This window comes from Dendronephthya gigantea, unplaced genomic scaffold (genome assembly GCF_004324835.1).
Source record: "Dendronephthya gigantea isolate DGI-Jeju-01 unplaced genomic scaffold, DenGig_1.0 000000F, whole genome shotgun sequence".
In the NCBI taxonomy this organism is placed as follows: Eukaryota; Metazoa; Cnidaria; class Anthozoa; order Malacalcyonacea; family Nephtheidae; genus Dendronephthya; species Dendronephthya gigantea.
The window spans coordinates 3,874,935-3,901,542 of NW_021163010.1; the positions used below are offsets into that span (position 1 = coordinate 3,874,935).

At 35.9% G+C, this 26,608-nt stretch overlaps 3 protein-coding genes across 3 annotated transcripts; 1 reads left to right on the forward strand and 2 right to left on the reverse strand.

Moving 5' to 3' along the window:
• Positions 1-813: 813 nt before the first annotated feature.
• Positions 814-8,680, reverse strand: LOC114519323 (transcription factor CP2-like). Its single transcript, XM_028539444.1, has 19 exons — positions 8,295-8,680; positions 6,294-6,356; positions 6,132-6,191; positions 5,846-5,922; positions 5,529-5,596; positions 5,334-5,439; positions 5,024-5,130; positions 4,821-4,860; positions 4,339-4,445; positions 4,071-4,139; positions 3,864-3,905; positions 3,701-3,744; positions 3,514-3,610; positions 3,238-3,331; positions 2,939-3,029; positions 2,596-2,766; positions 2,175-2,214; positions 2,005-2,056; positions 814-1,816 (listed from the first exon to the last, which is right to left on the reverse strand). The coding sequence occupies exons 1-19, from the start codon at positions 8,414-8,416 to the stop codon at positions 1,779-1,781; spliced, it is 1,488 nt and encodes a 495-aa protein (XP_028395245.1). The 5' UTR covers positions 8,417-8,680; the 3' UTR covers positions 814-1,778.
• A 215-nt stretch (positions 8,681-8,895) lies between these two features.
• LOC114540993 (DNA replication licensing factor MCM6-like) lies at positions 8,896-19,210 on the forward strand. The gene is made up of 23 exons (XM_028561014.1): positions 8,896-9,003; positions 9,711-9,854; positions 10,387-10,515; positions 10,716-10,878; positions 10,981-11,120; positions 11,279-11,391; positions 11,846-11,906; positions 12,033-12,114; positions 12,398-12,545; positions 12,764-12,905; positions 13,585-13,726; positions 14,253-14,360; positions 14,497-14,577; positions 14,865-14,939; positions 15,260-15,340; positions 15,542-15,589; positions 15,786-15,852; positions 15,955-16,049; positions 16,340-16,445; positions 16,713-16,880; positions 16,967-17,100; positions 17,351-18,846; positions 19,030-19,210. Exons 1-22 carry the CDS (start codon positions 8,912-8,914, stop codon positions 17,450-17,452), a joined length of 2,421 nt encoding a protein of 806 aa, XP_028416815.1. The 5' UTR covers positions 8,896-8,911; the 3' UTR covers positions 17,453-18,846; positions 19,030-19,210.
• Positions 19,211-23,880: 4,670 nt separating this feature from the next.
• LOC114522624 (nuclear factor erythroid 2-related factor 3-like) lies at positions 23,881-25,492 on the reverse strand. The gene has a single exon (XM_028543359.1). The coding sequence runs from the start codon at positions 25,349-25,351 to the stop codon at positions 24,068-24,070; it is 1,284 nt and encodes a 427-aa protein (XP_028399160.1). The 5' UTR covers positions 25,352-25,492; the 3' UTR covers positions 23,881-24,067.
• Between the last annotated feature and the right edge of the window lie 1,116 nt (positions 25,493-26,608).

A 26,608-nucleotide genomic window follows, 5' to 3' on the forward strand; every position in this document is an offset into this window, starting at 1 on the left:
GATTGTAAATATTTCGGTTGTACCTATAGACGGAAACTGAACCACTCGGCATAGCCAAGCTAGAGCATTTGTGCACATGTAGCTATAAAAATATTTATGATATATAAGCCTTTTTACGGGGGACTTTGTACCGAGACGTTGGAATCTTCTGCTTAGTATTATCCAGCTAATAGGTCAACCAGGAACCGACGGCGGTTTCCGAGTGTTCTTAGCTTCATTGTTTTCATATTATACCATTGGATTCTATCATGAAAAGCGTAGACCCAGAAAATCAATACGGCGACTAGATTTCAGTGCCCACAGCTATAGGCGAACTCTATGTCAAATTGAAGCTGCCAAAATTTGAGAAAGAAAAGTTTCGTATTAAAAGCTTTAAATGAAATTTTACATGCACATCGTCATCTGTCTGATATACTTAAAAAATACCAAAACACAAAAAAGAACAAATATCACAATCATTCTTAGCCTCGCCCAAATACTTGCTAATACACGAATATTAATGTTAAAAATTAAAGGGAAATTAGGTTCACGACAAAACGGAAAGCGATATTTCTATAGGCGCCGGTCTAAAATTTTCCCGTTCAATCGGCCAACCATTAATTATTATTATTATAGTACCCTCGTGAATATTGAGCTCTCCATGCTTCAACATCACAATATGTACTTCCGCATATATAAAAAAAAAGTAAACAGAAACTCTAATTGCAAATGGCTCAGTAACTGCAATAAATCGTTCCAGTTCGCTATTTTCAAGAAAGAGCATCCCAAAAACATTTGGCTGAGCTATATTTTAAAAGGGCGAATCGGGAATCTCGGGGAATGGTAAGAGTGATATTTGGACAGCAGTCGGTTCTGACATGATTTGTCAAGCATTGTCATCTCATAATTATCATTCCAAGACCAAAAAAGGGACTGTATTTAAGCTATAATATATAAACTGCGAATATATATATATATAGCAAACTTACGGTACAACGTCAACCACTAAAATATCAGATTAATTGTTCATATTGTATTTACATAATACAAGCGAAGACCTTATTTTACTATACTTAAAAGCTGGTTTTCGTTTTCATATGCCATAACTCGTCGTATTTCACATGTCGTAATTGGTTTGCCATGTGAAACCCTACGTAAAAACCGTATTTTTTTTTGTTTTTCACAACAATCATGATCGTTTTACAACAGTGATATTTCTCCATGGCACAGGCGACTTAATGTGTCAGGACGAATTATGTCATATATGAAAACCAGCCTTTACTTGAAGCAATTTGAATAGTAAAATGAACTATTGATATACGATTGTTGTTGGCGATGTTTCAATGTTTTTCAAACAGACTGTTTTTAACGACCACATGCATATTTACACGTAAAGTAAATATAAACACAGATCTTTGATCTCTCTTTCTTGTCATTTTTTGGTCGATCAGTGAAATATACTCTAGCATATGCAGAATGAATTTCAAAGTCTCTATGAAACATGAACTTATCTTTTGCCAAGATAAAGTCACAAAACATGCAAAGAAGAAACTGAAAGTGCATGTGCTTTATAGCCTATTTAGGGTTTACTTCTGGCCATAACATGCATTTCCATTCATTTTTTTAATGCATTACGGTATGAAGTGCAGCGTGCTTGTTTTTTTTTTGAAAATCCCAACCAATCCTTATGGTGAACAAAGTTTATCATTGTTTCATAGAAACTTGGAAGTTCTGGTGCAACGGAGCGGGATATTTCCATGCACTCCTGTATAGAATATTTACAGTTAGTCTGTCCAGAATTATTTTAGCAGAATTCTCCACAAATTATTGTGTTCGTCTAAATAAAGAAACGACCGTTCGTAAGAAAAAGATGATTAACGATACAGTTTTCACAACTTGTTTGGGCAAAACATTGCAAAATGAACGCATCATTGTTCGGCAATTTGGACTAAATAACGGGTTAATTCAGTATCGCACTTGAATGTAGAGTAATTAGTGAAAGAAATAATTAAGACCACTTTATACCTCTGATAACATCAACCATAAATGACATCTCATCAGCAAGGTTAGCCACCATCTAAAACGTTTGAATTAAAAAAAATTAAAACAAACCACGATAAGGCACATACAACTCATAATGACAAAGAGTTGTATGTATATACTGATATAGGTGTATATCATAGTTTTTATCGTACCTCGTCGTTAACAAGAATTGAAATACCCGTAGGACCTTGCCTATATAGAAAAGAAAATTAACTTTTTTTTATAGATATTTCTTTTATAGAAAAGAAAATTAACTTTTCTTTTATTGTCTTTGAAAACATTAGGTGGCTACGGATAGATAAGGCGGTAATAACTGAGACAAAAGTAAATTATCTATGAAGGTATGAGATTGGCTTTAAGGGCCGTCGATCGTGAGGCTAAAACGAGACAGGAAAATGAGAGCACACTCTACGAGGCAGCACTGTTTTTTGGAGCCAAGCGACTTCACACGCTACTAGCTCGTCAAGAGTGTTATACCACCTGTTCATAACGATCCCCTCTTCCATTTGCGCCATGAACACGGTTATGCACCGTCCAGTGGTACAAACACGTAATTATGTGTGAAACCCTTACCTGAATACAGCAGATATCTGACTACTCTGTAGATTACACTTTTGAGCTAGTTTTTCTTTAAGGGCTTTTAAAGTCAAAGTTTCTAAATATACAGCTTGATATTCCTTCATCGTTGATAGATCTTGCATGGACTCCACGCATACGTACATTGTTAATACTGGTTTCGCTGCCCTGAAAACACGCGACAAAAAGAAGGTATTGCAATGACAGCTATCATTGTACTGTAAATTATGTATTTAATTGCGTTGCATTGTACAATGTACAATACACATTTGCATGTAATTGGCAGACGTAGTGAAAACTGTAGTCTTTATATTATTTCAGCAACGTTGCAATGAATTACCTAGTTTGGATTAAGTTATGTAATCGAATGCCTTCGGCGCTCCCGGCTATCAGTATAATATCTTTTTTGCTTAGTCGTAAAACATCAGCACCTATTAAGAGATTTGATTTAAGATTTACAACTTTACAACTTTTGATCTTCATGGGCCAATCGTTTAAATATCATAGTTAAAGTTGGCTGTATTCAGTGTTGCGTGATGTGACTGCAATCTGACAGAGAAGTTAAAATAAGAATTTTATACCAAGGCGGATAAAAAATTTGAACAAAAAAGTTTTTGATTTCAAAGAAAAGAACCAAACCTGTATAGTTATTTAGCTGCGGTAAAATGGCATGGAATCTGTTATCTGCCAACCATGCTCTCGTTTCATCCACTGTGGAGTCTTTAGTGATTCTCTAAGGAAAAAATCCGTTGAGCTACTCTTTTCAAATAGTGTAACTGTAAGAATTTTTTTCACATGCATGGATAACATATTTGCATGTTATGGTTATAGTCAGCCATAGTTCGTAGTCACCCACGGAGTTTCAGTACTTTTATACAGCTTTTATACGATTCCAATGATCTTATAATTATTTACCTCTGGAACTGATATCGTTATCGTCGAGGATGATACGGGAGAATAATAGCTTTGTGGAGATTGAATAGAAGAGTTGAGAGAATTTTGATATGAACTCCTAAACGAAAATGAAACCATAAACAAACAAGAAAGATAGCAAAGAAATGATATTTGCAACATAAGCTTTTAGTGAGTTCCTGGGACATACGTTGGGGACGACCATAGTCTTTCTTCTGAACATTCGACGAGATTCTAAAAACAAAGAAATACCCTTACAATATAACGATTGTTATTTCAAAAGTAGTATATAACTTTTAAATGTTGTTGGGAATTTATTTATACTCTATGTAATATCTGTAATATCATTTTACCTCTGTAAGTACTGTGACATCACAGGGAGGCTGGTATTGTCCCTGGTAAAAATCAAGGTAAAAATGTCACAAATCTTTGAAAGCAAAACATAAATTCAGGTATAGTTCATTGGAATAAAAGTTCCCAATTATGCACTTCTCCATCCTAATGTGTACCCCATAAAAGCTTATACTAATATACACGTGTCTAATTTCTAAATATCTTACCATTTCCTCCTGTGATAATTGCTCAAGTTTTGATAACTCGGTTTTATGTTTCCTGTCAGCACCCTTCGTCTTAATACAAGATAAGGAGAAAAACATGCGATATATTCATCAAAGCACGAACTAGTAATATCATGCAATGGTAAATATAAAGAGGTAGACGGTAGAACCAAGGAACAGAACCATACGATGGAAATCCTGTAGTGTATGTTTTTGCCCCTCCATTCTCATAACCCATCCCAACTGCCCTGCCTCTAACAGTGCAACCTACCCGAAAGACTTTTATTTGACACCCAGCTGAATATAGTGGAACAACATTTTGTGACTTCGTGTCGTGAATATCAATTTGCAATTTAAGTGGTACGCCACTTTCACCTCCTTGATTAAAAAGAAGAAATTTCTTCATCTTATTCAGTATATTCACACCTGATGTGCCTAACTAGTATGCACCTAACAATTGATCAAATGGCTGCAGAATCGTTCCTGGTATGGGAACATCTACCAGCTTGCACTGAGAAGAATTCAAAACTTGAAACTCGAAAATTCTTCTTCCACGTCCCTTTCACAGTACCTTATATACGTCATCTTCACAAATCAAAACTAATCTTCCTATACCTTTTTCTTAAACTGAAGCTCATGCAAGGACACACATGCTATTTAAAAGGGGAGAGCTACTGTACGTCCGATTTTTCCCTTGCGCATACAGCGGGAAAATATTAGTCTAACATATACTAAGGTTAGTAGACAACATACCACTTTTGCCTCTGGTAAATTCTGAACTCACGCAGTTAATCTGAAAATAAGAAATCAAATCTGAATAACGGAAGATCAAGAGACGCTTGGCTAGATAATCCCGTCATTACAACACGTTTGCACTACAATACTCTTACCATCTCTGGGTAGTAACACATGCTTTTAAAGACCAAATAGTCACATCAATTGCACATTTACTGTACCTTGACATAAACTTGAGCCTCAACTTTTGTATCCCACTCAAACTCCAATTCATTTGTATAGCTGCCTTGACTCCTTATATTCATAATCCCAGCAGACATAGGCATATCTACATACATGACCCAAGAATGCATTATGCTAGTTCAGTACTCGTTGTATATACCACATGCAGTTTTGAACCTTTTCAACATTAGTTATCTACATATGCTTACAAAAAATAGCCGGACTAATTTTTTTCACGTTACCATGTACATGCATGCAGCCCCTTAATATATATACCACCGCCTTCCTCTACCAATGAAACGTTCATACCGATTTCTAAAAGTCTCTCTGCGGGTCGATTAGTTGACCATTCTTCATACTTTTCTGCCTCAATCACTTGCAATTTTCGTTCAAAAAATCCAAGTTTTACCACAGCCTAAACAAAACATATGTTACAATACGTAAATGCCAGGAGGGATTCAGGCTAATACAAATTGAAACATCACTCTATATATCAGTACTCACATTCACAATATGATTACTTATAAACGAAGTATCCCACAATGCTTGTAGTCGAACTAGATATGACTGACCTTTGAAAACAAAGTTGAACAACTCAGATCGAGAGTTACACAGCAAATTAAACTCGGAACGTTAGAACAAAGGCAACTTTTTATCGCCAAATGCAATGCATTACGCTATTTCGTAATAATGTAGGTGACGTGTTTAAAATTGATTGATAAAAGTCTAATATAACTTGCAACTAAATTAAACGAAACTCAAAACAACCTCAGCTAGCATACTGCTAAACTTACAAGAACACTTAGAAATTAGAATCATACCTTGGTTAAGGTAGGTCATGCTGTCTTCGTTTAATTTCTTGGAAGATGATGTCGGAGCTTTGAGAACAAAATTGAACCTATAATATGTACAGATAAAAAGTAAGAAGCTTGTGTCAAGGTAACTTTACTCTATCACACTAAAGTTTCGGTATTTTGAAATAATCAAGGCACGTTCTAGTAATTTTCTGATAATCCACTCTACCAATTTCTACACACTGAGACGATTAACACCCATGTTCCATATACGATTTTAAATTATTTCCAATAAAAAACAAACCACATGTACCTGGAACTAGCTGGATCTTCTTTAAACTGCTTTAAGGGCGAACCTTCAACTTTAACATTTCTAAACATCACCAATGTTTCAATGATAAAAAATACTTCCCTTTTCTATTATGTGAACGTAGCTTTATACCATTATACTTAAAAAATACAAATTACTACTTACGGATTACTGGTGTTCGATACATTTAATAACATAGACGGTTCTTTTACCAAATTCAAAACCTCTCTACAAAAAGAGAAATATCACATTTTAGGTATACATCCAATTAGACGACTAGTTCACTTAAACAAATCTGTTTTGCAGTACCACGATTAGGAACAACTGAACTGAAATTCGCAGTTTCCAACGCCGAACCCACAAGGGGCTATAGAACTATAGGACTGCCTCTAAAAATGCGTGCTCTAATATTTGTTATAGTATGAGCGAAAATTTGACACTTTTTTGTGACTAAAGACGCAGGTCGTAGTGGCTTAGTGATTTTGCTATCATCACTTATTCTATACACAAATTGAAAAAAAACTGTACACTAAAACCCGACTTAAATAGTTTGCTGGGAGAACGAAAGTTAGGCAACGCTACAATTTTACGATGAAAGGAGTAAAGGCGCAAAGGTGAAATTCGGGGCTGGCAGGAATCGAACCCACAACTCTGCAATTACGGAGCAGTTCTCTTGCGACTAAGCTACAGAGAACGGTGGTTGTAGAAAGGGCAAAAATTCACATCTTCTATAATCTTTAGCCTAAGGGGATTTTAATTTGGATTTTATGGAATGTTTGATGAGGATCTTAAGGAATGTTTTAGCCTTTCAGGGAATGTTTGACATAAGAAATATTTCATCGCGCACTTCCTTCGTTCTTTTTGTTGTATATCACGCTACTTTTGTTGTATATCAGGCTGCTACATCAGAGGAGCTGGGCCTTTTTTGGTTTTAAAGTACTTTTGGTGAATATGTTAATTTGATTGTGCATTTCTTTGTATTTTTATTTGAAATACAGTACACTACATGTAGATGCTTTATCTACATGGACCTCAAAACGTGCATGAACATCTATGTAAGTTTCATGTAGAAGTCAGAGCAATTATCATTTTGAAACCCATCACACACTGCAGCTCAAAAATTGGCTGGTGATTTTAGGCCTAAGCAAAGTTCTGTGTTGGCAGTTGTGTTGGGTCAATGGATATTTCCAAAAGTTGAGGTCAATAAGTTCTCAAAGTGTGTCTGCATACAAAACTATGAAAAGTGTGTAATCAGAAAATAGTGGTATTCAAATGTTGTGATACTCAAACAATATAAAAGCAGTATGCCAATGTAATTCTGTTCCTGCAGAGAGTAATTAGTTTCATAATAATTTCCATTCAGCACCTACCACATTCCCAGGCACTTAGTTTTTGTCGCAGACAACACCATATAGAGAAAAGTGCCTTGTTACAAAGAAGATCTAGCACCTCAGTTCACAAGAAAGGAGTGTGCTAAAGTGTATGTGTTTCTTCTATGTTTTACAAGACACTTGAATTCCACAACTTCAAGACACTTTCACAACTATCCTCTCTTTTCCTTTTTTTACCACAACTGAACTAAAAGATCCAATCTCTTCTTCCATCCCTGAACTGACACCCTTGGGTATTCTATACCCACTATTACAGAATTACAGTTGATACATGGATCTACCTAAGATTGTTTAACACCATTGCCTAAAGAGGTTGTTCCAACTAAATTGGTCATGTGATATAATAGCTAGCTATTTTAAACTAATTATACTGAGAGTGGTTATAACAGACAGGAAGAGCTAGAAAGTATCAAATGACCATGACAATGACATATATCTTGGATTACATCAGACAATTTGTCTAACATGCTCATTAAATCTCAAGATAGTAGTACTAGCTATGTCAAATAATATTTAGTTTATCATTGTTTAATATGTATTGGAATGCCTTTGTTGATATTTTTCAGGAGCCCTGCTCATGGAAGCTCGTCATCAGTGATCCTTCAGCTCTAAAATTTCTGGAACTGTCACGTGATTTGATATTTTTAGCTCCTAACAGGCGTGTATTAAAACATGCGGAAAATTGATAATATCCTACCAAGGGTACAATCAGGACATATTTAGTACCGATTCAGTAAAAGTTTAGGCCATCATAAATTGCAAGGAGAAAACCTACGTCATGTCATAAGCTCCAATCTGTGAATCTTCGACGCCCAAACCTGAGAGATTAAATAGATCATCTGCCAAACCCCTTTCCAGATCATCCTCTCGCCAATTCGTGTTTGACATTTTGACCATATAGACGAGTTATGAATTATGATTCATAAATACTGTACAACAACTCTACAAATAAGGATTTCGGATAAAAGTTGAGTTTTTATAAAATTTTCTCTTGGTTTTAGCAGGACACCTGCACTATTAATCTCGCTTTCCATTGAACCACGATTATTGAACAAAACAAAATATCGCGAACGCGAAAGAACTTCGATAATTACTTCATTCTAAAACAAAACAGAACCAGTCCTCGTTACAATTTCGCGGCAATATTCCGACATTTTACGAATATTGTGTACGACAACTGGCGACAACCGACGAGGTGATGTCAGGACTCAGGAGGAAAAACGATAAGGATAAACGTGGATAGAGAGGGAATCGTACTGAATCGTACAGGGGAATTAGGGAACAGTAAATTGCTCTAAAAATGGTTCTAAACGAGGTAATATTTTCCCGCCAAATTCATCACGTGTAAGGAAAAGTACAACACAATAATCAAAAGGTTCTGAATTCTGAAAGATGGACGTCGCTGATAGAACTACTGGAGGTGCTCATCTTCGTGATCAGTTGGCCGAACGATGCCAAAAACTGTTTCAGGAATTTCTTGAAGAGTAAGATATAATATTCTTTCAAAAATGAAGCTACAATGTATAGATATTTTACAGCATTCGTTTAAAAGCAGCCTCGCTAGCATGCAGATTGGTTATTTAATACTTATTAGGTTACCTAATTTAGGTACCTTAAATATGATTAAGTTTGCGATTTGGTCGAAATAGTACATATTTATACAGTATAACTCACTGAGATATTTATACAGTATAATTTAGTGTAGTTAAGGATATTTTTAATGTACAAATATAGTACAATTACCCAGATATATTTTCATAAGATAGGTGGCTTTAAAATTTAAATGCCACAATTAATTACAGTCACCATCGCCGGCACTTTATATATAAACACACTAAAATATTTCAGTTATGATTATTAGATTCTGAATTATGAATAGTACTAGTTGCTTATACATTGAAAAAGCTAGTGTAGAATCACCACAGCTAGCATAGTAAGTGGATGGTGAAGCTGTGAAGCTGCTTGGCCACAAAACACCAATTTACCAGTATCCAAAGAAACTGTGTTTTGTAGCCCAGTAGGCCCCTTGCAGGTGAACATGATCTGAACCTGATGGTGATGTTTTATGACTGGCATGTGATGCAGTTTTCCTTGGATGATTTTCTAGCTACGCAAGTGCTGCATGCATGTGTTGTATACATGCAAGTGTATATAGATTATTTATATGTCAATCTCTATTGAACTCTTTCAGTTTCAAGGTTGATGGTGAGAACAAGTATTTGAATGACATTCAAGAGCTAATCCAACCAGAAAGAAATACTTTGGCTGTTAATTTTAATGATATTGAAAATCACAACTCAAAACTAAGTACCATCATTCAAGAAGAATATTATAGGTAATTATACATTGAAATTCATATTGCTGTGTGTAAATACCATTGAGTAAGAATAACTTTGATGATGTAACAACAATTACCTAGTAGTGATAAAATTTGCTGCAATTTAAAATATTATAGAAATTTTATTATATTAGTATTTACTACAGTACTCTCACAATTTAAATATGCATACTTTTTACTGTGGAGGAGGTTGTTTTGAATAACCTGAGACAAAAAACATTTAAAAAGAATATATTAACTATTTCTCCATCCCCCGATAGAGTCAAACATTTCTAAGGAAATTTCCTTAGAAGCGAGAATGCTGATTTACAACCTAAAATGTAATTAGGAATTCTATAGAACTGACCCTTGGTTTTTGGTGTCCCCCAGCAACCTTTTACTCTTTATGCAAAACATTTTTAATTTTGGTTTAAAGTATTTAAAAGTCTTTAAAGTAAATTTATATTGTTTGACTTTCAAAAACATTTTATTCTTTGCTTTATATAATCTCATTAACAGAGTTTAATACTTTATATAATCTCATTTACAGAGTTTTCCCCTACCTATGCAATGCTGTCAGAAATTTCACCCATGACAGATTTTCCAGTGACACAGGAGGACAAATACCCCCCGGGAAAGATTTTTATGTCAGTATTACAGATCTACCAGCTAGACACAAGTAAGTAAACAGGTGGAAGAAAACTCATGAATTCTGCTGTTTAGTTTGAGGAATGACTAATAATAATACAATTGTATAAAGTTCATGCCCAGGGTATTTCTTTATCATCTAGTAAAAGTGATGAGATCTGCGGATATGATAACAGTCCTTACTATATCGATCTTACTATATTTTTCTTGTAAATTTACTGTATTTCATAGAATTCGAGAGCTGACTTCACAAAAGATTGGAACATTACTCCGTATCACAGGTCAAGTTGTGAGGACACACCCGGTGCATCCAGAGCTTGTTAGCGGGACATTTATATGTCTTGACTGTCAGACTGTCGTCAAAGATGTTGAACAACAGTTCAAATACACACAGGTAGCAAAAGATGTAATTTTTGGGACTCGGCCATATCACCTAAAGTTACATGTCTGATGTTGATGAAGGAATGTATAATATGCTTCATGTATTTGATTGCAGCCAACAGTATGCAGAAATCCTGTTTGTCAAAACAGACTGCGATTCATGTTAGATGTGAATAAGTCAAAGTTTGTAGATTTCCAGAAGGTCAGAATACAGGAGACACAGGCAGAATTGCCACGTGGTAGTATACCAAGAAGGTAAGTACATCTAAGATGAAGCATGGATTTACATAACGTTTTGTGAAGAAAACAGCATTCTTATAATTTTTCTTTTATGAATTTCTATGAAGTGAATGTGGTTGTTTACTTCTGTCTCATTTTTCATCTCACTATTATGCTTTGACTGATGTTTGCAGCTTGGAAGTTGTTTTGAGAGCAGAAACAGTTGAGCAGGCGCAAGCTGGTGATAAATGTGATTTCATTGGCACTTTGGTAGTTGTCCCGGATGTGTCAAAATTGCAAATGCCTGGTATGTCCCAGATCATCCCCATCTGTCTTTTACTGCATGTGAAGTTAATTTCCATAAACATCTTCAGAGTTATAAAATATACCTATATAAAAACGAATTGTCTTAATTAAGTGGGATTTAAACCCTCATCTTCGGGTTTTTCAGTAGACTGTCGTTCCACCAAACGAGTTACAGTAAATTTCTCGTTGTTCTTTGCAAATTATACTATTGTAATGCTGGCTTAGTTAAAGAGTTTTCATGTCTTTGATTTACTTCCAAATTTCGAGACATTCTGCTCGATTATAATATATAATTTTTCACCAAAATGGATTATACGAACTATATATTAAATGCTTATCAGTCGTTGCCACTGGTAAGCAGTAAAATCTCCAGACTGAGGTGATTATAGGTTTCTATGATCGTTTAATTATATCGTGCACTTCTTAGGGAATCTTTTTCGTATATTTTCTATAAGGTGCACGTGCTGAAACATCACAACGACAAACTGGAGAAGGCTATAACACGGATGGAGTGAGGTATGCTGTAAATTGCGATCTATATTTAGATTCATATTTAGATGATTACCTGGAGTGCTGACTGAAGCATGGGTGATCTACATGGGTTTACCAAAAAAATGATTAAATCTTGAATTTTTATCATAGGGGCCTCAAAGCGCTTGGAGTACGAGATCTCTCGTACAGATTAGCATTTCTGGCGTGTAGTGTTGAATCGACTAACCCAAGGGTGCGTCATTATCTTATTATCTGATCACTATACTCTAATATTTGCTGATGTGGCTCTGATATACCTAATGAGGTGCTGTATGGAAAGCTGATCAGAGTAAAACCAAGCACAGAATTGGGATGGACTTGTATAGTTATACAACCAACTCTGTAGGAACTTTGCTCCTTGGTTGATAGGGCATGACAGTTGATGAAGCTCTCGTCCCAACTGTTTCAAACTCTCGTCCTTATATCACCGACCAACGTTGACATTTTACATTGATTATACATTATTATTCCAACAGTTTGGTGGTAAAGATCTTGATGGCGATATGACGGCAGAGATGATTAGGAAACAAATGACAGACCATGAATGGGAGACGATTTTTAAAATGACGAAAGATAAAAACCTCTATCAAAACTTGATAACCAGCATATTTCCTACTATTCACGGTAAAAAAAACTTTTCTCTAAATCTCGTTACGGTTTTTTTTTCAGTTTTTTCAGTCGTGTATAAATATGCAAGTGAAATACGTACTTCTGCAAACAGTTTTACCATGCTTGTTGGACGAAATTTTCATAATTTTTTTTCAGTTGCAGTGTCAGGCTTTTCCTTACGGACCAAAAACCATTTTGCTAGCTAAAATTCCCAACGATTTATGTATTTCTAGGTAACGATGAAGTTAAACGCGGTATATTATTAATGTTATTTGGTGGTGTGCCTAAAGTTACTCGTGAAAGAACGACTCTTCGTGGAGACATTAATGTGTGCGTGGTCGGTGATCCCAGTACCGCGAAAAGTCAATTTCTGAAGTATGTGGTAGCATAGATACACAAGTGTAGATGTTTGCTGAGTGATGTGAGGTTGGCTGCGGTGTATATATTCTATAGGACATGCATGTTATGATTAGAGAAGGAAGGGAATATAAAGAAGGAAAATTCAGCCACCTTGCATGTTGGCTGGAAAGAGCCGTAAATTAAAAAAGACAAATTCTTCGGGCCGGTTGTATAAAACTCTTGATTACATTTTGTTAGTTAAAGCGTGGTTAAGCCAGAAATACCCGATTCTAATGAGTCAATTCCACAGTTATCTATACCGTATACCACCAGCTTCATGCAGAATGTCGCCATAACATTCAAAATCTACAGCTGATGATACCGCTGATCTAGCTATATATGATAGTGAAATGACTATAGCTCCACGTTTGTCTAACTTTATACACTAGATAGGTGTTATCACAGCAGGACAACCTAGCTTCCCGCGCAGCCCTTCTGTGGAGACTAAGGACAACCTTGATTGAATCGGTCTTATTGAATTGAATCGGCGCTTTCCATTGACACGGCCAGACCAGTCAGGTCGATAGAAATGAATGATATAAATATATATACTTTTAAGAAATATATACCTTTAAGATTAGGAATTGGTGTGATTATAAAATTCGAAACCGCTTTAAAGAAGGTTTTCTAACGATTTGACAACGTGTTTTTCCAGGCAAGTTGAAGAGTTCAGTCCTCGTGCGGTGTATACATCAGGCAAAGCTTCGAGTGCTGCTGGTTTGACCGCAGCTGTTGTTAAAGATGAAGAGTCGCACGAATTTGTCATTGAAGCCGGAGCTCTCATGTTGGCTGATAATGTACGTGGGACGAGAACCTTTTTTAGTATATATATTGATGGACTAGGACCGTCCACAATGAAGATTTTTTAGCTTTAAGGAGGCTCTTTATTCCACGGGCAACTTTTGCTCATTATGGAAATTTCCCAAGGACTTAAAGCTTAGCTTCTCCTCCGACAGACGGCGGTGTGTTGCTTTGTTCAAGAAAAATTATTCGAAAAAACGCAACAAAGGCCTTCGTTCTTCAGTGATGACCGACAATAGCCATCGCCGACTGTCGGTACATATGATTTGAAAGAAAGGGCAGAATTATTTGATTGGCTGCGTGAAAAAATAACGAGTATATATGAAAGTTGACCTCAAAAATTTGAGGGAGCGAGAGTCTTTTTGTCTCTTGAGGATTTGAATATAATATATCCTCACCATTTGATTAGCAAACATTTCTTATTGTTCCTTATTGCTCAATACTACATGCATTTGTGACCAGTGATTATGATTAATGTATCTTCATTATCTTGCCCTTCACATCTGTTCACTAATCTCTCAGGGGGTCTGTTGCATTGACGAATTTGATAAAATGGATATTAGAGATCAGGTTGCTATTCATGAAGCTATGGAACAGCAGACTATTTCCATAACAAAAGCAGGGGTCAAGGTAATAATTCACCGTAGCATTACTGGTTTTTTTATGCGTTGAAATAGTTTAGACGTGTGGTATGCAAGAGAGCACGTCTTTACATTCCCATGCAATTTCAATTAAAATTATATGTCTTTTCAATTTTTATTTTTAGGCAACTCTCAATGCTAGAACGTCAATTTTAGCCGCTGCAAATCCCATTGGCGGGCGTTATGATAGAACAAAATCTCTAAAGGTATCTATTTGTGGTCTGAGATAACGTATTTACACGGTACTTTTAACCCCTATTGTTTTTTTGAACTGTACTCAACTTTGTTTTTGCTCGCTATTTTGGCTTGTATAAAACTTGGAATAACGCCCCCCCCCCCCTTCTACTACGTTTACGTCCACCCATTCAATTTTCCCGCGCTAACATTGCAAGACCTATTGCAAGATATACAATGATATATTTTCAATAATGCATGACTATCTGTCGCCCTATCGACATGATTTTTCAAATGTCTTTTCTTAATCTTGTTTTAGCACAATTTGAATTTATCGGCCCCGATCATGTCTCGTTTTGATCTGTTCTTTATTCTTGTTGATGACTGTAATGAGGTAGGTTATTTTACCAGATCAGATGGAACCTTTTGATCCCTTACCATGAAGTAATAAATGGTTAAAAGAATATGTGTTGAAAAAGATTGTTGCACAAGTTGTGGAAAACATCAGTGACACCATTATATTCTTTTTCAAGACAATACAAACCTGGGCGATCCACTTTCAATCATTTTTATATTATATGAGTTTAAGCATTATCGCAGTGTTAAATAGTTTTTTTTATAAATGAGCAAATTCAACACGTGCTTGTAATAGAGCTGCCCAAAGCTCCTAATATGGTTTCAATATTGTTATATGCATGTGGGACAATCTTTCAGGTAACGGATTATGCTATAGCCAGACGTATTGTTGATTTACACAGTCATCTGGAGGAATCAGTTGAGAGAGTTTATAGTGTGGTAAGTAACACTGGTTAGTCCAAAAACAAAATGGCATGCAGCTTTTTATTCATCAAACCATTTTTGTGAAAATTGCTTCTTGTTCTTCATGCAGCATACTGCATATCGTAGCTATAGACTTTGTCAACGTCTTTGACTTTGGTTAATAACAGGTTTGCTCGTCAAGACTTGCCATTGTTATGATTAATTTTATTTACATAGGATGATGTTCAGCGATATATGCTGTTTGCAAGGCAATTCAAGCCACAAGTAAGTTTAAAAAGTGTGTTCTTGGTGCAAATTTTTCATACTTGTTACGGTGCCAATTTCACTTATTTGTTACTCTGGTGATGGTCATCACGAGGCTTGAACAATGCTTAAAAATTGAACTACGAACATTGACATACAAGGTTTTGTAACGACTGTTTCCCATTCCAATACTTATATCAAATAATTCCTGTCTTAGATAAGTAAAGAGGCTCAAGAGTTCTTTGTAGAACAATATAAAAACCTACGTCAGAGAGATTCTTCAGGTTAGACCAGTGTCACTGTTAGCAACGTGACATTTTGTGTCAATCGCTGAATCCGTCACTTACAGTATTGCATAATTGTGCGTCTTTTAAACTTGAATATAGGTGTAGCTAAGACGTCGTGGAGAATCACTGTTCGTCAACTGGAAAGCATGATTAGACTATCTGAAGCCATGGCAAGGATGTATTGTCAAGATACCGTAAGAAGGCTTTATTAACCATTTTAACCACATTAACCATTTTAGTTTTATATACACTACTGCTTTTTTCCTGATCTGAAAATTGATTGTGAACTTATTTAAGCAGGTTGTTCGTGCATTGAATTTTTTAAACAGATATTTTGCGACAAATACACCCTTTAAGATTTTAAAAAAACGATGTCCCTGCTTTCTTTCAGTTGTATAGTTATATTTTCCTAATTCATCAGAATCAGCCTCATGCGGGCAATATTACCTTGTTAACCAGCCAACCCTATTTTTTATGCGTGCAGGTTCAACCAAAGCACGTAAAAGAGGCGTTCAGACTGTTAAACAAGTCAATAATTCGAGTGGAAACACCAGATATACAATTTGAAGATGAAGAAGATGAGCCGGAAGGTAGCTACCTTTTTGCGAAACTCGTGATCAGGATTTCCTATAAAAGACTGGGTGGTCGCCTACGTGCAATGTAAAATTCTTTGACTATGTTGCATTTGTTCATGTCCCAAATTTTTTTCCGAGCATTATCAAAGTGGCGATAGGCGATAACTTGAAATCATGTTTTCTGAGAACACAAGAGTTGAAGATATTACATTATTTACCAATTTACTTCAATTTGGCATTCGGCTTTGAGATGATTTATTAACAATGATATTTCCCATTAAGCAATGGATGAAGATGATAATGATGAGACTCCCGCTGAGAATGGTATGGTTAATGGTCATGGTGAAGACCAAGCAGCAAAAGCAAAAGTTCGTGTGTCGTTTGAAGTTTATAAACACATGGCAAATCTTATGGTTCTACATATCAGAAGTGAAGAGGACAAAAGAGAAGGTAGGATATGTTGTTACCAGTTACCTGTAAAATCGACACGAGGCATCGCGATGTGTTATTCATTTGGAAACATTTTCTCTTTTCAGACGATGATGGTTTACGTCGAAGTGATGTCGTCAATTGGTATTTAAAGCAAGTCGAAGATGAAATTGAAACTGAAGAAGAATTAACACAAAAGAAACTTTTGGTTGATAAAGTGCTCGATAGGCTTATTGGTCACGTAAGTGATTAAATGAAATCTCGATATCTCTCTTCCAATTAAAGTCGCTTTGTTTATAAGTATTTCCTGATAATTGTATATCATGATTAATATCATGCACAAGATCCGATAATGCCCCAAAATTCCACTATCTGAATTCTAATAAAATCTTTGGCTTAAAGCTAGTTCAGGTTCTGGTTGTGTCAGATTAAAGTGTAATAGTTGTTCTGCACAAGCATGTCATAGTATTAATATATATTTTTTGAATTAGGATCATGTTATCTTAGCTTTGAGGCAACAAGAAACAGAAGACACTGAGTCGGAGGAAAACGATCCGTTTCTGGTTGTCCATCCAAACTATGTGGTTGAGTGAACGAGAACGACTAGATAGGTGCCATATAGTTCTTGCATGATATTAATGCACTTGCTCTATACTTTTGTATATATATGTTATTGTCATTCGAGGGACAGTCTAACTTTCTAACATAGTTATCCAAGATCTAGAAGTAATTTCATGGTTCAATAAGTCTAGACCAAATTTCGTCTGAACTAAAAGTTCCCACTGTTTTCTACGCGAATTCAACTCGGCTGGGTTTGAGGGTGAAAATGACCTACGATTGCTTCGTGCCATATGCTTCGTGTATATGTTCCTTTGGCGTACTACGCTGATAAAAGATAAATTAAAGCAAGAAGTGCAGTCATTCACAAATTGAAACTTAATAGTAGCTATTGGCTGTCTTGGCAACCCACGGGCAACCATATATTTGCCTACAGCCTGACCACCGTGCAAGTAGACGTTTTACATAGTCTATTCTGAAACCTGCGACACATTAGAGCCTCCTTAACTATATGACTGAGGGGGGGGGCAGCTCCCCCCCACTTTCACCAGTATAGGAAAATGATGGAATACTCTTCCAACCTAATTTCGTGAAGTGTTCTCAACAGAATGACAAAACTTTCTTAGAAAAACCGTTATGAAATTTTCCGATTTCCTGTTGGAAATTGTTTCTAGATCGATAATTTTATCGCGATCTGAATCTTCTGGTTCACTACAAGTGCCCAGATCGAGGCTACTTTAACACAAAGACAAAGAATCATGCGACTTAGTGCATTACATACACCGTGATCACAATAGAATTATGATTAGTTGGAGTGACTGATAAAGTAGATAAAGCTTAAAAAAACCGCGGTGAAAAAATTCCGTGCAAGGCTGCAACAAACCCCGATGAACGTTTCAATCGCAGCTTTGTGTTGCTTTGTGTTATGGATTCGAGATTTTAGTACTTTGGCTTTTAAGGTCTTTCCTATAAGGGTTGCTGAATATTGTGGCGAATATTTTCCGTTTAAGGCCTGACTCCTCGCCTAATCTTGATCTCCATAACAAAAGTGAATGCCCGCTTCAGTTATTTTTGCCCTCTGACTAAATTTTAATTTCATATTGTCACATCATTTATGTAACCATACCAACCCTCTTTTGGGCAAAGAGTTATCGAGATATTGAATACTAAAGACAAACATTGTGTTAGCCACCTGTTTGAACTGCGTGTCTCCGGTATGTCATTTGATCCAGCGAGATTTCTGAAAGTAATTTAATCACGGTTTATTATTTATTTTTCTCGCCAATATCTCGACAAGTTGCTAAAGAAGGAGCCTGTCACACCTGTTCATTGTAAAGTTTACAATAGACTCCTTGTTGTGCCTGCAGGTACCTGCTGCCGTTCCATGCTACATGATCTCTTGCGATCTTCAAGAGATAGCCACATTGAGGTAAACTCTTAAACATTCTAACCAGATAAAAACAAAATAAAAACGGGCCAGTGTACTTCGGCTAGATTAATACGCGAAAGTAACATCGGGAGTAATATTAAAAGAGGTCATTAAGTGACGTCAAAAGATTTTATTACACCCGTCAAAACTCACTGCCTATCACCTGTTGCATTTTGAATATAGGAATGTTGTAAAACCTGTTACATCCACTTAGCAGTTTGGAGTGTTAGAGCTGAGAGCGGGTAGGAGAGCTTCTGTATATCTACAACAAGAATGCCGAAATCTTTCCTAGTGAAGAAGACAATAAAGTCAAAGGTCTATTCTTCAGATAGCGAAGATGAAAATGTCTACATAAGCGAGAAAAAACAAGGTAAATCAATATACGACCTGATATATGGCCGTGCGGTGTAATAATAGATGCATACATGTATGCACTTGTCGCCACAGGTGGGTAACAAGTGCATCGATTTTTCACCTTATTCTCAAAGGCTTTCAAGGCTGTTCTGTCTTGAAACTAGAAAGCGTATATACTATCAACCTAGTTCCTTATATTTATGTAACGAACTCCCGCTTGACGAATTTAACAAAGTTAGCTTTTAGATAACAGCGCGTTGTTAAGTTTACACACGCACAGGTGTTGCCAGAGTGACAAAATGCCAACAGACTTTATGTTATTTGCCTTAATTGCCCTATGTATGATTCTTTAGACCTCGAAAGCAATGTCGTAAGATATAAAGAAAAAAGTTTATTGTGGAAGCCATATGCGAGCGAAAGTGAGGTTACTGAAAGTAATAGATCAAGCGATGTCTGGTCGGGCTATACACCTGTTGGCGGCAGAGGTGAGACAATTCAGTAAATCAAAAGCTTTGCCATCACCGACAGACGCACTGAAGCATACAAGCGAAACACAGATTAACTGGGGAAACATAAAATTAGAATCTTCCTCAGAGCTGCAGGAGTCCGAAGCAAAATACGAATGCAGTCGTTGTCAACGGACCTACACTAGCAATTCGGCTTTAGTGAAACACCAACGTTACTACTGCAATTTCTACCAGACAAAATCATTCACTTGTAAATATTGTGACAAGGTTTATCTATCACTGGGCGCCTTAAAGATGCATATTCGTACGCATACGTTGCCATGTACCTGTCCGATTTGTGGCAAAGCATTCAGTAGGCCATGGTTACTTCAAGGCCATGTTAGAACACACACTGGGGAAAAACCTTACGAATGCACGAGCTGTAATCGTGCTTTTGCTGACCGTTCCAACCTGCGAGCCCATTTACAAACACATTCGCAGATCAAGAAGTACAAATGTGAACGGTGTGCTAAGACGTTTTCTCGTATGTCATTATTGACAAAACACCAAACTAATTGCACATGTGCTATGCAGAAGAAATAAGTCGATAAATCAAAAATTGAAAGGCTTCCTTTCATTTAGTAAAATGGAAGAATTCTCGGGACCAAAGTAGTCCCTACTCTTCCCGGAAAACATGCAGGGAAACTTTTGCTATTGTTTGAAAAATAATGAAAATTAAATAACAGCTGGACAAAAATACGAGATAAGTTAATCAAAAATAGTAATCTCGGCTAAGCACTGTAACAAAATAAAAACATTTTGCATGTATAGATTGCCAGGCGGTTGTACCGATGGATGTAAATATTTTTCTTATTCTAAATGGTTTTTAGCCATTGTGTTTTTATAAATGCTATGCCTTTGACCCAATTTTTTTTTGTGTTTTTGGTTTATGACCTAATTCTTTCAAATATTTCAATTTGGAAGTAAGACCTATTCACCTTGGTATTTTAAGGTCGTTTTCTATATTTTTCTATTACAAAGTACCGTGATATATTTGTAACTATTTTCTCTTTTGCATGATGTAAGTTCTATCATTGTTACACTGTATTGTGCTTGTTTGTGTGGAATGAATAAATGACGTAAATTCGACTATTTCTTAGGGCGCTTTTCTTTTCGATAACCCTATTACTCTGATCTACTAGTAATCTGTCTGTACTGAAATACAACAGGACCGGTCTGGCCGTTTTTACCGGATAAAGGAGAGCGCCCTTAGTATATCAATCTATAATTCTCCCACTTAATTCTGATCGTCGCTATCGACGATAATCGCTATATTCATAGGACTGTATCTTTACTAATTTTTGTTGATATATTGAATAATTATATTGTGATTCGAATATATGCATATACACATACACATGAAAATATAGTAAAAAGAGGTATATATATATATAATATACTCCATATAGTGCTACCTATATAAAACTTGCCATGCCTATCCTACAACATGCAGTCCAAAGGTGCTCTTACGAAACACCGTCCACCCATACATATTTTTAATTTTAGATTTGATAACAGTGTTTTTCGTGGGATGTTCACATTTTATGCGGGATATAACATATCTTCCCCAACCCTAATTTAACAGGGTCATCGCGTGGGGTGAGAGATTTCCTTGAACCCTAATTAACAAGGATCCCGCTTGTTCCAAAGAGCATCGGGTACGTGCTGATCATCAATGATTTCATTGCAATTCTTTCATAGACTAATTTTGCGTTTGGTTTATTGTAAAACCGCCCTAGTTTCAGCCTCAATGAGACTTTGTAAATTTTATTCAACTCTCGCACACTTCATTCCTCACTGTCCAGTTTTAGATGTATTTTTTGGTGAACACAAACCGCATTTTGCTAATTCTCTCTATAGTTAATGCTTCGCCAGAAACACTTCGTTCTATATATTAAAAGGAATTTTAGATATTCAAATAAAGATGCGATTATAAAAAATGCTATATGGGAAGATTTTCACTTCGACAATGTATTACCGCAAATATTATAGGCACTTCAAACAGGACATTTTGTGGGAAAATAATCCTGTCGTTGTATACCGTAGTCGGAAAAAGGTGTTGGTATTACACTTCAGTTTGCATATCATCAATGTCTCCCTGCTTTGCACGTCACGCATCCCCGGTGTATATCCGGATACGATTAACCCTCCTGAAGTATGTGATGAACAGGCAAACGTGGGCGAAACTCAACCCTAACCCCAACCCCGCGACAATTAATTTCAAACCCATCCAAAAATTTTTAAACGGAAATCAATTTAAGGTGTATTAATTAACTGAACTAATAAGTGTTCCCATGATAAGCACTCTCCTCTTCTCTCATTGTCGGATTTTGTATATTGATTATTGTCGTTGCGAAAGGAATAATACAAAACAGCAGGTGACATACTTCTGAATAAAAATCTTTCTGTAATGCACAATAATATGCAGAATAAAGTCTAACATAGATGCTTCCTGGGTATAATGCCAAAACTAGTTTAAAAAATTTAATTGGTCTATTAATTGCCGAAGATATATATAGGTTCAATAGTGAATATTTGATACAATCATGACAGTCAAAGAAACAACTTATTTTCAGCACTTGCATGTACCCCGTCTATAGCCTTTTTGCTGTTCAAATTTTGTCTTTGGCGTCAATATAAAGGGTTATTTGAAACTGCAATATATCATGACCATTTTAAGATAACGATGACTAAAGTAAAGAAAAAAAACGCCAGATGCGGTTTTCCGTATGTATTGCAAACTTTTACGGAAAGGGTCAAAGCTGTATGTACTAACGGTTTGTGCCAAATTTTAAGGTAAAGTTTTCGAGCGGCTAATTTTTTAAGGTTAAATTCAAAATTCAACTCAATTGATTTCATTGCCAGTGGCAATGCCAATCGGCTATAACATTTGACCGTGATTTGACGTATTCCTATATTCTGAGCGCTATTGGCAGGTTTTTCCATGTCTGAGGTCTCGATAAAAATGATCAGCACTGACAACCATAGATATTATACAAACATGAGTTATGGAGATATATATGAGACATAGCAAAGTAATGATATGTAATTGCAACGGGATAGTAACGAAATTGGGATTTGAGAACATTTGAATCACAGTTTGTATAATCTTCAAACTTTACTATAAACAGTAGGCCGAAAATTGCTGTCTTTAACATTGACCAAAAACGGCAGTAAGCCATAGCAATTAACCAAATTAACTGCTCTCAGTCTGAGGAAAAGGAACTAACATTACATCGATTTACACATGTTAAGTGATAGGTCAAGAGATTTTATGACGTCAAAAACAAACTGTTGGCTGTTGCAAATTGGCAAGGCACACCTTAATCTTTAATATAAATTTTGTAGCAACAAACGTAAAATCTTTGTAATATGTAAAATTTCAGGAAAACATATTATTCAGAATATGTTCCCGTAGTTCCGTGTTCCGAATTCCTGCGAATTGTTCCAGCACGTCCTAATACCAATTTAACATAACAAACAGATAGTTTTGTTTAAAAGTATGAGAAGAATTTAAATTATTTTGTTCGATATATTTCTTTCAGGAAAATCTGTATTGTCAAGTTGTCGTTAAAAACATAAAATTAGAGTAAAATCCATTCTCAATAATTCACAATTACTTTAGAGCAGCTACGGTCGACTTTCTCTCTTCTAAGTAGCCGCTCCGCACGAACTTTGTGTTCTGTTTGGGAATTGTCTATTTGGCTATGCTGTATTCACTTAGAACTTGCTGACTTGCTTCTTGAGATTTGTTGTAAAAAAAACGTCGTTTCCGACTTATCTGACATATCACACATGTTTTGCTTGTTGCAATGTTGAGGGCTGTGTGTAAAGGGGGCTCATAATTCTCCAGGCATGAAAACATGTACTGAAAATATAGCTGTTTAAATACATGATCAAAGGACCGAATAACACCTTAATAGCCAATTGGCTTCTTTGAATCATGAACAATGTTCAAATATCCTCTCATGAGATAAGTTCAACAACTTAATTCCTAAGAAAACATCTCAACCTTCTCAACAGTTAACAGGTCACAATGGGTAATTTCAGTGACGCAAGCAGTTGCTAAAGTTATTTCACAAGATGCTTTATAATAAACATTTCTCCTCAGGGAGAAAAATTAAAGCACTGTAGTAGGAGAGAATCAAGTCAATACACACCAATCATCTTCCCAATTAATAAATAATATATTTTTTGTATAAATAATAGATATAAATATTGAATATATTTTCTTGTTGTCTTTATAAAATGCTTTATGCTTGGACCAGCCAAGCCTACAAAATTATTTAAAATTTTATATGCAGTTCAACTGCTAAAATATCATATTTATCAACTTATGGCATACACCCTCTGAATACATTTTATTTTTGTACAAGTAATGTTTGTCCATTAGAGTGATGTAATAGTGAGAGTTCTGATCCAATGTTCTGTTCGTTTAAACCTTTCATTAACATTTCACAAATCATGTCAATGCTAGATTTTATTTCTTCTGTTTCTGCAACAATTTCTCTTCTTTCTTCCAGAAGTTTTGATTTCTGCTTTTGTAATTGTGAAAGTGTATCCTCCAAAGAAGATATATTATCAATCTTTCTTTTACGGCATAACCTTGCAGCTTGCTTGTTCTTTCCTCGCCTGCGAACATCCTTTGCAAGATTTGACAGTTCGGGCGTTAGAGATAATATTAATTCATTAAATCTGCTCACAGGCATTTGTATAAGTTCTTCATCTGGCACACCAATTGATTGTAAACCCTCCTCAGTAGAATTACTAAGAGGACTAGCATCCAATACAAAGTCACAACTGTTATGAGTGTTTGTGTTAGGCTCAGCTTTGACAACAGTTTCTCCTGACACTGGAATTTGATTAGGTAAGTAGTTGGATTGTGATTGCCACTCTACAGAATTTGGTGAAGAGTACAACTCAAGAATTTCCATCAAATTTTGTTCATCCAATGTCTGGTCGTTAGCAAGATTCACAGTATTATCTCTGACATTACCAAGAGGTAAATCCGAAGACACAACATTAATCATGGGATTATTTGTGCTTAAAATGTTATTGTTCAAAACATTTTCCATTTCCTCTAGGTTTTTACCGTCAGTGTTATCACCATCAGCTTTTTCCTGCTTGACTGCAACATCAAAGTTCATTCCTTCGTTAACTTGTTCTAGGTCTGCATAATCTTCTAAGCAGAACGACTCTGGATTCTCGTATTGAGTTAAGTCAAGATTCTGAAGAACTTGTTCATAATCAAAACTAGAGTTATCAAGGAATTGCTCTAGAGAACCATTTGGAATCGAGTTCTGTCGCTGTGCTAGATGTTCGTTGCCCAATAGTGCAGAAGTTGTGTCGTAGTTTATAGGTTGGAACATAGGGTATGCCATAAAGTTAGTGTTGTAAGAATAATTTTGGGAATAATAATTTTGGGAATTGTATGCCAACGGATCCACTTGGTAATCTGGTTGCATGTCTTTGTAGGTGTTCTCTGGAGATTGATACAAAGCGTGCGGTACTGTTTGCTCGTCGAATTTATTGTTGTTGTATGGCGACTTTCCATGGGCAGATTGGCCTGGTATATTTGCAAAATACTGCATCGTATTCGCCACGCTTTGGGCTTGATTAGGATGACTTCGATGTCCAACTGTCATAACTGAGTCTTTCTTCTTTTGTAAGCGAAGTAAATTCTTGTAATACACCGTGGTGAAGGGTAAAATTGGAACGTTATAAGCTTAACTTTGCTTCTATTACGACTTCTTTTGCTGATTACGAAATGTGAATATGACTCAGCTGAATTTCAAGCTGCAACTTATATACACTCCTATGACATAATGCGTTATTTTTATCACATATAAAATTATGCAATTGGGTTCTAGATCCATCATCTCATTGGTTGATGAAAAGGATGACGTAAAACTTACGCAATATATCAAAGAAACCATAGGAAACCGCTGGGTGCTATGACAACCAATGACGTCTATCGAAGACTTGCGATCGAAGTCCAAAAATGGTTTGGTGGGTTTGGGCCACTGAGCTATAATATAATTCCTGGAGGACCGGCTCCTAATGTTTTGAAATACAAAAAGTGAAGCAAAAAACATGGCGGATTTTGGCCTTTGCTGACGCCAGATTGACGCCACTGGTTCTTATTTGCAATGGTAGTTACCACTGACCAACCGCGATCCAAAGCATGAAAAAATGCGAGCACCCTCCTGGTTTTCGATAAAAACAGGATTTTGTTTTTACGAAATTTTTTGTTTTTGAACAAAAACATGGATTTTTTTCCTTTTTTGCTGGTTCTTTTCAACTTCAACAAAGAAGCAGCTATTTGCTCTGCTTGTTCCTACCGCAATTTACTCATTAAAGAGGAAATTTTTGGCGATTTGCACTCAGGTAAGAGTTTTAAAAAGGCTTTCGCAATTTTGATGTTTGAACTCTGAACGTCAAGTAAAAAATATAGCTTCGTAGTTCGACGGCTATGAAAGATCTGAAAACAGAAATGATAAATTTACTAACATTTAATTTGTTTAACTAAACATATTTCTATTAATATTTGTTTATCCATTATATTTTACACTGATTTAAAAGCCAAAACTAAGGTCTAACCAGATCAATCATCAATGTGTCTATAGCCCATCTTTTCATGAAAAATCATACAAGATATATTAGATCAAAGTATATAAAAGATGCAATAGGAACAAAAATATAATCTGAAGGAGCAAGGTCTGAGAATAACTTGCCTAAATTCACTCACACTTCCAACTGAGGCATCATCATGGCCTCAGTGGCTGACACTAAATTATCTGTACTAATTTTGTCAACACTTACAGGGTGTATTATACATACAGTTAATCTCTGACATATCTTTCTTTTTGCAGGGATAACATAGGGTTTGGTAGATCAAGTGG